The sequence below is a fragment of the Chenopodium quinoa genome, unplaced genomic scaffold, assembly GCF_001683475.1.
Source record: "Chenopodium quinoa cultivar QQ74 unplaced genomic scaffold, ASM168347v1, whole genome shotgun sequence".
Lineage (NCBI taxonomy): Eukaryota > Viridiplantae > Streptophyta > Magnoliopsida > Caryophyllales > Amaranthaceae > Chenopodium > Chenopodium quinoa.
Window position 1 is genome coordinate 4,928,099 of NW_018743292.1, and position 12,182 is coordinate 4,940,280.

Below are 12,182 nucleotides of genomic sequence, written 5' to 3' on the forward strand. Positions count from 1 at the left end.
ATATACTATTAGGCTATGTTTTAATTCAGATTCAACTATAATTTAGTAAACTTGAAATGGAACCGATATGAATAACGTTAAAGTGGTTATACAATTGAAGAACCGAACCAGTTATAAACTGAACCGAAAAAGAACCGAACCAGTTATAAACTGAACCAAAAAAGAACCGAACTGTTTCTAACCCGAAACCATTTCCAACCCGAAACTGTTTGAACCGGGATAAAAACCGTTTACACCGCACCGTTAACAAACCGCAACCCGTCTGCACCGAACCGTTTACAACCCGGACTGTTTACAACCCGAACCGAATTAAAACCGCTTAAGAATAAACCAAAACCGAATCGAACCGATAACTATTTAAACCGAACCAAAACCGACCCGTGAGACAATTAAACCGATTCCAAACCGACCCGATTAAATACCGAACCGATTTCAAACCGAATTGAAACCGAACTGTCAAACCGTTTTGACAGTGCTAAACACAATGGATCATATAAGTATACATATTTTTTTTCTTCATATTTATATGGTAGTAATTTGCTCCGTGATTTTTATTTAGCGAGCTTTTAAAAAATGCTTAAATGTTAAATCAAATTTGAACGCGTTTTTTTTTTTTTTTTTTTTAGAACTAAAATATGAACGCGTTCTATTGACCCGAATTGCCAACCCTAGACATAACCCACCAGCAAAGTCACCATTTTGTGGGTTCATCTCCTTAAGCCCAGTTTGCCAAGAACAATAGTCAGGCTTAGGCCCTTCACAACACACCAAGTAGTTCTTCAGTACTTTCTTAAACACACTAGTAATTTCAAGTCCCATATCAATAAAACAATGTCAATTTGTCAATTAAATCTTGTCATTTGAGAACCATTCAAAATCTATAATTCAGTATTATGAAATTTTGCTTCTTGTTTAAACACAATTACCTCAAAATTCTTTCTCCTACAATCTTCTATACCTTGCAACCCAGATCATATCATCAAAATCAATGGAAAATAACTCCAACCCATCTCAATTCTCTACTAAATACAGCAACCCAGAACAAGAAAATCTTCAAACAAGCTACTCAAATTCATACCCAGATCATTATCAACCATTATACTACCCTCCCTTTCCTCCTTTGTAATCTCCTAAATTTATATGCCAAATCTGGGCATATTATTCAAAGTTTAATCTTGTTTTCTAATATTGAAGACTGCTATAAAAATGTAATCACTTGGACTTCCCTTATTACTCATTTATCTCATAATAATTTACCCATTAAAGCTTTAACATTGTTTAATCAAATGAGGGTTTTGGGGGTGTACCCAAATCAATTTACTTTTTCTGCAATTTTACCTGCTTGTGCTAATTTAAATGACTTTTTTTCTGGGGTTCAAATGCATGGTTTGATTAGTAAACATGGGTTTGATAATCATGTTTTTGTTGGGACTGGATTGGTGAATATGTATGCAAAATGTGGTGATATGTTGTGTGCACAGAAAGTGTTCGATGAAATGCCTGAAAGAAACCGTGTTTCTTGGAATTCTATGATTGTTGGGTTTTTAGATAATGAGAACTATGATGAAGCACTTTTAAGCTTCAAGGGGGTTCTTTGTGAGAAATCAATAGTTCCAGATGAAGTTAGTGCTTCGAGTGCCCTGACTGCTTGTGCTAACATGGATGGTGGTTTAGACATTGGAAAGGAAGTCCACGGTGTTGTGTTTAAGCGCGGGTTAATAGCTTCCGCTTATGTTAAAAATTCTCTTATGGACATGTATTGCAAGTGTGGATCATTTGAAGATGCTGTTACGTTGTTTATGAGTTTTGCTGAAAAGGATGTGGTTACATGGAATGTGATAATGACAGGGTTCCTCCAAAATAATAACTTTGAAGAAGCTTTAATGTATTTTGTGCTCATGAGGAGCGAAGCCATGCTGCCTGATGAGGCATCATACTCTACTGCTGTAAATGCTTGTGCCGGTCTTGCAGCTCTGAATCAGGGGACAATGATACATAATTTGATCTTGAAAAGTGGGTTTGAGGAAACTATGTCTCTAGCTAGCACATTGATCTCAATGTATGCCAAATGTGGAAGCGTGGTGGATGCTCACAGGGTGTTTCGAGCAGTAAATGACCCAATCGTCGTATGTTGGACCGCAATAATTTCAGCTTTCCAGCAGCATGGATGCTCAAACCAAGCAATCGAATTGTTTGAAAACATGTTGCAGCAGGGAATAAGGCCTGATTATAGAACTTTTGTATGTGTTCTTTCTGCATGTGCTCACACTGGTAAAGTGGAGGAGGGATTTGATTACTTCAATTCAGTGGAATCAGTCCACAAGAAGAAACTTGGTCATGAACACTACGCTTGCATGGTTGACTTGCTTGGCCGCGCAGGTCGTTTGGAAGAAGCTAAGAGGTTTATAAAATCAATGCCTATGGATCCAGGTCCATCTGTTTGGGGGGCATTGCTCGGGGCCTGCAGGAATCATGGGACTCTTGAAATTGGCGAAGAAGCAGCTGAAAAGCTTTTTCAGATTGAACCTAATAACCCAGGAAATTATGTGATCCTTGCCAACATTTACACGCGTAATGGAAAATCAGAAAAAGCCGATGAAATTAGGAGACGAATGGGAGTTATAGGGTTGAGAAAGGAGCATGGATGCAGCTGGATTGATGTGAACAACACCACCTTTGTATTTACTGCTAACGACAAATCACATTCAAGAACACACGAAATCTATGCTCTACTAAGAAATTTGAAGGAACTATTGAAGAAAAGAGGCTATGTGTCTGAGACCAAATTTGCTACAAATGACTCAGAGCAGAACAAGGAGCACAGCTTGTGGCTTCACAGTGAGAAAATAGCACTTGTATTTGGGCTACTGGCCCTTCCTGCTGGTGCTCCAATTAGGATAAAAAAGAATCTGAGGACTTGTGGAGATTGTCATACAGTTATGAAGTATGCTTCCGAAATCTTCAATAGAGAGATCATTGTTAGAGATGTCAATAGGTTTCATAATTTTTCTGGTGGCTGTTGTTCCTGTAAAGATTATTGGTGAATCAGAATATCAAATTATTCAAACTCAGATTATTGGTGCCCCTTTACTCTTCCATCTGTGTTTTGACTTGTTTATGTATGTGTATCCTCTAGTTTTACAGCTTTCATAGCTGCTTTTAAGCTTGATCTTAAGCTCCATCATGAAGTATGTGTATCAAGTATTCAAGTGCAACCAAACCATTGTCCACCTCATGAACTTCGTGTATCCCTTGCATAATTGGGAAAACAAGGCGCTGCCATCACAACAGAACCAGTTACTTGACATGTATGGTATCAAACTTCTACTTTGCTTAAATAAAATTAGGTTTTTTATGGATCTATCAACTTTCAGATAATCTAGGTACAGTATGAAATGAAATCATCATATTACTTTAATACTTTCATAGTTTGCTGGCCTACCCTGCTGATCTTCTTTCTCATAAAACTTGTTAATGCATTGTTCATTATGATAATACATCGCGTTATCTCACATCAATGTATCACGGAGTAATGATAGGTTAATCTCAAGATATGCATGTAACGATGATATTACATTTAAATAGCGCCTGTTTGGTGGTAGCTTTTTAAGTAGCGAGTAGCATTTTGACTAGGTCAAAACACTATTAGGTAAAATTAGTGGTGTTTGGCAAAGTAGCGGGTAGTGGTAGAGGTAGTGTGGTTAGAGAGATTTTCTCAAACGTTAAAAAAACAAACGTTTTTTCCAAAAAAGTAGCGGTGTAAGCTATAATATTCTGACTACTACTGTCATCAAGTCCAACAACTTTTCAAGTTTTCATCTTCTTTCAAATTCCTCCATCATCAATATTGGATTACTGATTATCATTGTTTAAGTAAGTATTCTCCTTAAATTTATCCCTCTCCTTGTTTCATTATTTTTTTTATGAAATTTTTTGATTGAATTTCTGATATATAAATATATATTTTTTTAATTTAATTCATCTTTTGGGAAAATTACACAAGATGAAAAATTATAACCTTTGGTGCAATTTGATAGAATTTATTCTCGACCGATTTAATTTTTAGTGATATGTGATGATATATATATATATATATTTTGAGAAACATATGTGATAATATTATTAGATTATCATGCATAAATTAATAATTTAATTAATAAATTTAATATATTTTATTGTTTTTACATAATCCAATTGCTAGTTTTACCACACACTCATACTATCAATCGCTACTTTGATAGCTAACCGCTACTCAACAACTACCCGCTACCCTCTACCGCTAGTTTTGCCAAACATACCCATAATCTAACTTAATAGGTGGTCCAAATTTAGAAATATAAGGGGGCCTTTTTATGTACACAAATTCCATTATGTCTTTTTTATTACCAAGGGAGATGAATTGAAAACGTAAAAGCCTAGTTAGGAACTAGATCTATGTCTGTTGTGCAAAGGACAAGGTATTGGGCATGGGCTTTGTATTTGAGTTGATGTCTTGTGTAAACCCAAATTTGGTCTCCTTATCATTTTCTACATGTGGGACAAGTAGCTTATTATTATTATCAAGAATGATTTACACTCTTTTCTTGCTTTCTTTTGATGAAATGAATATTGTTTCTAGCCTTTCGATGATATTATTGGTCTTTAAAATATCTCCTTCTCCTCGTTTAAAATTTAAATGACGAATAAGGAGAACCATAATTTGATCTAACTCCAATTAGGAGTTGGATGTTATTTGAAGGGTTGTATTCTTATAGGCGTTTTAATCAAAATGTCATTGAAAATGCAAAATTTGTCAATTATTCAATCACAAACATTGTGCATTCAGTCCATTTAAGGTGGACTAGATTTATAGTTTCACCAAAGTATGTACTCTATGCTTTCTTGGGAGAATACTGACTAGGGTTAAAGTTGCGTACATCTAAATCTCCATAAGCCTGGTTAGTGGCCTGGTTACGTGATACAGGTTACAAATGTTACACTTGCCCTTCACAACTTGGTGGTGGACCTAATATATATTTGTCTATGATGAAGAAGTCTAGCATGGGCATAACTCAATACCTGCCAACTGAAAGCTGACCTTTAATGGTTCCCTTGTTCTGCAGGAATTAGCAATCATTTTACAGTGGCTGGATATCTTGTCCCAGATGATGTATACTCCCTTATTTCTTCTGCATTGCATAGCTGTTTCAATCATTTGGCCTTCATTATTCCTCTTTTTTCTTAAAGTTGGTTGGCTAATTTTAATTATATTATTCACATACTTTGTACAAGTTGCATTCCTTTTTTTAGCACACAGGAGAGTAAAATATCTTATTGACCACATCAAACATCATGGTGTACATTAATTGAGAATTACTACCCTAGAAGTCACGATACATTCGTATTCGTGTTATGTCATTACATTTCTACTAAGTACTGACATATCGTCTTTTCGTAATTCTATGTCTGTTAACTTCTTTTAAAAAATGTTATGAACGAACCACATAAGCCTCATACAATGCTGATTTTGGGTCCATTTAGTCTTCATTAAACATTAGTCCAGATTGTTTGGATTGCAAAAGGTGTAAACGAGGCTAGCTCATTTACTATCGGGCCAGACGAGCAGTGAAGGGGTCTTGATCCATTGAACAAGTCTAGTAGTGAGTCTTGTGACAAGTAAAGTGAACCTTCTTTATGACTAAAATCTTTTCAAAAAGTTGAACATGTACATCATAAGTTTGGAGTAGTGGTGGTGATGGTGGTTGATCTGGGGAGCAATTACTCCACAAATATTTATAATTGAGGTGGTCAACACTCAACACGAGCTTCCTGGGACCAGACAGTAGCTTCATTGCTTTGGGAGGTTTTTAAAGCATATATTTTAAGATAACTTTTTTTTTATATTTTGTCAAATCATTATGTAGGCATTTATACGAATAATATGCTGATGATATACTATTATCTTCATCGTGTTATAATACTCCCTCTATTTTCAATTGTTTGCTCCTCAATTACTCTATGCTTTGAAATCAAGCATGTTTGGTGCAGTTGGTGGGGAACTCATAAGTTCGAGCCCTATCAACTATATATGCTTGGATGTAGGGGGATGCCCTTACCTCCCTCCTCTATTCTCAAACGTGAGGGTTGAGGTACGGGCATGGTCCCCTCTACTTTACCTTAAAAAAAAAAACACTATTCCGTATTTAGTAACTCTGATAGAATTTCTAGTTGCCAAATTTCATTTAATCCTAAAATTTGCACGAACTACACCCATCCTTTATAAGTGGTGATGTACATTGCTCTGGTTAAATGTTGTTGTGCTAAGCGCACCCGATGGTATAATGGGTGCTATTCTAGCTAATTTCTTGTACAAAGTTGATAAGAAACAAAAAGTTGTTAAACCAAATGTATTGTACGTAAGAGAAATATTATACTTCTATGATTTCAAAATAAAAATAAGAAATTTTGTCAGAAAAAATCATTTATAACAACTTTTTCGTTGGAAAAACTTTATAAATGTTTTTTGGTAACTAAAAATCAGATAGTAAATTTTTTTTATTAAGGACAACTTGAGATCTCTAATCACTCAATTAACCTCTAATTTTCCCTTAATTCTTCTAATTACTCATAACTCTCACTAAATTATTTAATAATTAAGTTAATTTATAAATGAAAAAAAAAACCACCCTCACCACCACCAAGCACCAGCCACCCTCTCCTTCTCCCCTTCACATGGCAGCAGCCCCCTCCCCCATCCCCAGCCTAGAACCCCCCACCCCCGCCGACCAACCTTCACCGCCGAATCGACCACCTCCCTTTCCCCTTTACCCTCGCCGCGACTACCCTCCTAAACCCTAACCCAAATATTCCACCCAATAGAGTGGCCACCATCACTGCCGCAATCAACGGCGACCCATATCAGGAAACGAGGATTAGTCATCTGGGATTCTGGGCATTCACTAGAATTGCTTAAAGCTCTTCCGAAATTGAGATTCAAAGGGTCCGAAGTTTGTGCGATTTGTTTTGATAATTTGACGGCGAAATTTGCGATTTGTTTGTGCGATTTCTTTTGAAAGGTGAAATTTGCCGGCAAACCGGGTAGGGGCGGCATTGCCGCCGGCGCGTGGTAGGGGAAGGGGGAGGTTGACGGCAGGTGGTAGAGGCAGCCGTCGCAGGGGAGAGGTAGGGGATTCTGGCCGCCACGGCTGCTGCAGGTGAGGGGGTGGCTGGGGTGGGGGTTAGGGTGTTTTATGTTTTTTTATTTAATTAGATAATTAATTAATTGACTTTCTTCCAAAAAAAAAAAGTATAATTAATTAATTGAGAGTTAAGGGGTAATTAGGGAAAATTAGAGGATAATTAGGGTAATTATAGTTTTTTGTTTGACTTCAACAAAAAAAATTTAAAATCAGGTTTTAATTTGCCAAAAAAATTTATAAGGTTTTTTTCGACAAATAAAATGCTTTAAATGGTTTTTCTGATAAATTTTCCATAAAATTAAGATAATATGACCTTAAATAAAATAAATGAATACTCCGTAATAATGGACGGATGGAGTAGTGTATTGCACAACTAATAGGAACTAAATAATGCAGGTCCCTGCCAGATTGTTTTGGCAGGAGTGGTCATGTGCAAGTTTTCAGGAGGCATAAATACAAATATGTTGAGCATGATATGAGTTACTGAAGAATTACACCTGATTCATTGCCTCGTGCTTTTCTTTTTTAATTCAATAAACTCTACAACAAATAATACTCGAATTATTCTATTTATTATCATTGCTAAATGCGGAAATACATTGTTTTGGGGAATGTAATATGTGGCGGCAACTTATTATGAGTGCTAAATTTCCACTTAAGGAGTTGTTGATGAAATAGTGATTTTAATAGCAGTTAGAGGTAGAATTAGCGTTTTTATAACAGTTTTTAAAAGAATTAAATCTATCACTAGTTGAGCCAATGGCTCTTAACCTAATCACCTCCGTATATTTTTACGTCTAGCTTATTATACTTATCTTCATTGCAAGCGATCTCAAATTATAAAAATAATAAAATGTTTGAAAATAGGAAAAGAGGGTGATAATCTAAAAGAAGGAAGAGAACTAAAAAGGAGGGTATTTTAGGGAGGTCAGTGGCCTTATCTCTTTGGGAATGAATTCGACAAAACTTACAATTAACATATTAAGAATTTGAGTTATAACTACAATAATTTAATGAAAGTCCGCCTTAATCATATTAAGAATTTGAGTTATAACTACAACGTTTATGTAGCTAATTATCTTTGTATTTGAGGGAAACGAGATAAGAAGGGATTATATACGAGGGAATCACTGTATAAAATTGGAGTATTGGGGTGTTTATTTCTTAGAGATCATGTGCAAGTCTACTATAAAAATCTAGCTAACACATTTTTTTTTTTTTTTTTTTTGAATAGTAGCTAACACATTGTTTGGATAGAGGGATTTGAGGAGAAAGGAAGAGAAGGGAAAGGGAGGGATGCAATTTCCTTTGTTTGGATAGTAAATTATGGAGAGGAAGGAAATGGAAAATATTTCAATAATTGCTTAAGAGTAAAATATTTCCAAATTTGAAAAGATTTGGAAGGAAAATAAATTATACAACTTGATTTTTTTTTAAAATGACAATTTTACCCTTTTTATTTTCAAAAATTAATCCCCAAATTTTCTCTGAATTATTCTACGCTAATTTCCCCAATTTTCTACCACCACCAATTCGCCATTGATATTGTCGTCGTAATCAATGGCTTCTGGTTTTCAAGCAAACTCTACCCCTTTCTTTTCTCCTTTATCTAAACAAGGGAGCTGAATTTTTTCCTCCCTCCCTTCCCTTTCTCTTCCCTTCCCTCCCTACCTCTCCCTTCCTGAATCTGTATCCAAACAAGCTGTAAAGGTCCTCTCTCACAAGAAGTTTTTTAAGAAGGTCCTTTTTTGCTACTTTTTTTTTTTAAAAGGTCCCTTTTGATAAAATTTTCCTTATTTTTGGTTTCGTTCATGATATATTAATTGTCACCTATCTTGGCGGATAAAAGAAATTCCATGCGTGTTACTGTGTTAGTTTACATTATATTCGGCCATGATCACAAATAATTAATATGGTGGTTCTAGTCAACTTGTCATTATTTATTAACTTTGTAATTCAAATCTCAAACTATAGATTATATCAATACGAAAATGCTACCATAATGGCTACTTATTGGATAGTTGCATACTTAATTGTTATGGTTCATGACTTCTGATTGGACAATTATTCATATATATTTAGTTTGTCTTTTGTAGACAATTCTCTCTCTCTCTTTTTTTTCTTTTCTTTGGTAAGCAAGTGTACATATCTTTTTTGTACGGAAATACTTTTGCTAAGTCGTCATATTAGTAGTCATGATTATTATTTTGGTGTGAAGAAGCTGATTAATACAAATTACAAATGGGGATGAAGGAATACGAATTTATAACATCTTATATTAGGCTAAAACCTCATTAATATTATATTAGTGTTAATGAATGTTCGGGAAAGTCCTCGTAATATTCCCCTCGTCTTTATAATTAAACATACTACAAAATAACATAATATAGGGAATATGTCTGTTTAATTGATTCCATATATATTCTTATTGCAAATGCATGCTTACCTAGCTAATTAATTATTTTCTATGCCTTGATTTCAAAGGTTAACTACTTGCTTATGTAATAAAAGTTTTCAAACATAGCTCAAATTAGGTTTAGTGGCCTTATTAGCTGTCTTTCCATTTTATAGAAAAAATATGTGGTCTTATTAGTTTGTAGTTTGGATTTACTTTAAGTGAGCATTTGCACTGCGTGTCCAAAATAAGCTAGGGTTCTAAGTTAAGATATAAAGTATTGTACATGCATGTGTTGGGTTGCAAAAAAGCAAGCCTTGATACCCTTGCAAAGGACCTGGATTTGTTTCATATAGGAACACGATCACACAATTAAATTAAATGTGATTTGCAAAGATTTACATAATAAGCATAAAATTACATTTGCTTTCTTGCGCTACTATTCTATTATAGATCCCCTTCTAAAACCATGTGTATGTGTAACATATATAGTACACATATATCGAGCATTATTTGCACCACATGCTTAAAATAAGAGTTCTAAGTTAAGATATATATAAAGTATGTACGTACATGTATGTGTTAAGTTGCAAAAAAATCAGCCTTGGTACCCTTGCAAAGGGATTTGTTTCATATAGGAATACGATCGATCACACAAATGTGATTTATTTGCAAAGGTTTATTACTAAACATAAAATTACATTTGCATTCTTAAGCTATTGTTCTATTATAAATCTCCTTTTAATAAAACCGCGTGTATGTGTGATCTATATAGTACAAGACAATCTAATCTAAATCTAGTGATTAGACTCGCACCAAAATTAAGTAGGACAAACAATTAAGTACCAAGATCCTTGTAGATACCTAAATACTAAGTATACACGTGCTTGAAATCATGCAAATGAGTGGTGCTATGCAAAGAGCATGCATAACCAAGAAACGCAAAAATCAAGTCAAATCATGGTTTATTAGTTCAAATCTTTAATGCCACCAACCATACTTTAAAACTTAGTGGGATCAAAAACACTAAAGAATCTTCTCCTTTGTAATAAAAACAGTCAAGTTGGCTTATTTTAGAACACACATATAAAGTGACATACCTTATTATTCTAGCTTTAAATAAATTAACTAGTTCGTACTAAGCTAACTCTATATTCTTGCATGGCTGTAACTGAATTAACAAGCAAAGGAGATATAGCCTGTTATTATTAGTATAAAAAAACCCAAGGCCTCAAAACCCTTGAATATATATCTTAGGATTGATTGGACCAAACTTTATCATATCTTTTGAATTAAGAAGCTTCTACAACTAGTACGTGGCAAAGTGTTTGCCATAATTAGGGTTGTGCAAATTCTAGCTGTCTTACTCATTGTTTCCTAAGAATAGTTCATATTGGATCTGAGTACGTTTCATAGATTAAAGCCACCTCCAATGTTATTCCTTATTATTGCATGTCACATATGGTTTTGAAAGGTTAAACTAGTCTTAAACCGGTGCGATGCACGACTTTCTTTTTTTTGTTTGACAGGAATGTACGGCTGTTTTTTGTATTGTAATTTTTGTTTGTTTAAAATAAACTTTATATATAATAGTTATTAATTTTGTTCTTTTTTATTAAATAAACATTAATAATTTTATTTTTTTTACACACAACATTAGTAAAATAATACGGGATTTCAACTTTATACTCCAAACTCACAATAAGTGCAAAAACTCACATGCAAAATATTCATCTAAAACCTCAATATTAATTTTCAGCATTTTGAAAGAAAAGAGACACCAATACAACCACTAAGTAAAACCGCAACCCAGAATGGATCCACGACTATCCGAAATAATCAAACAATGCATTATAAGTGAAAATATAAGTAAAAATTAACATCAAAATGCAATTTAAATTAGTTGAAAAGTGAACAAAAATACTAAAAAAATGAAACCTTCAACAACTACATGCAAAGCAGTGAAAAAATTGAATCAATTTTATCGTCAAATACAGTCTTGTACCAAAAATGCCATCCAAAGTATGATTAATACTGCAGAAATAAAATTCATCCATTAAAATAATATACTAAAAGATGGCCCAAAATTATACATCAATAACATCGTTCAACCATATATTTCTACTAAATCATTATAACGAAATTAAAACAAAAAACTAACTTTGATTTTGACGAATAAGTTGAATAAGAAATTTATAGCAATTAGTATACGAAACTAAGCAATCGTCTTAAGGGCTCTACAACAAAGTATAATTTAGAATATATCAATTACTGACTTAGGCAAGTGGAAGAGAATGGAGTGGGGAAGAAGGAAAGGAAGTGATTTCCAATTTAGAAAATAGGGAAAAGTTCTTAATTTCAAAATAACCTGGTGAAAAATTAGACTGCAACTCTTCAATAAATTTGAATTCGTACCACAATTTGAATCTTCCAAAACATTTATGACTTTGAAAACTTGAAATTACTATAAACATGAACCAAAGGCAATTAACATTTGAATGATTGAAATTTTTAAAATTGATATGTCAACCATACTAATTAATTGATAAGCAAATTAATATAGAAAAAATAAAATAAAATGAATGTTCCTTGATCTTCAAATGTATCAT

General features: G+C 33.9%; 1 protein-coding gene across 1 annotated transcript; it reads left to right on the forward strand.

The window, feature by feature from the left end:
• The first annotated feature begins 737 nt into the window (after nucleotides 1–737).
• LOC110736578 (pentatricopeptide repeat-containing protein At5g04780-like) lies at nucleotides 738–3,071 on the forward strand. Its single transcript, XM_021916833.1, has one exon. The coding sequence runs from the start codon at nucleotides 894–896 to the stop codon at nucleotides 3,042–3,044; it is 2,151 nt and encodes a 716-aa protein (XP_021772525.1). The 5' UTR covers nucleotides 738–893; the 3' UTR covers nucleotides 3,045–3,071.
• Nucleotides 3,072–12,182: the final 9,111 nt, after the last annotated feature.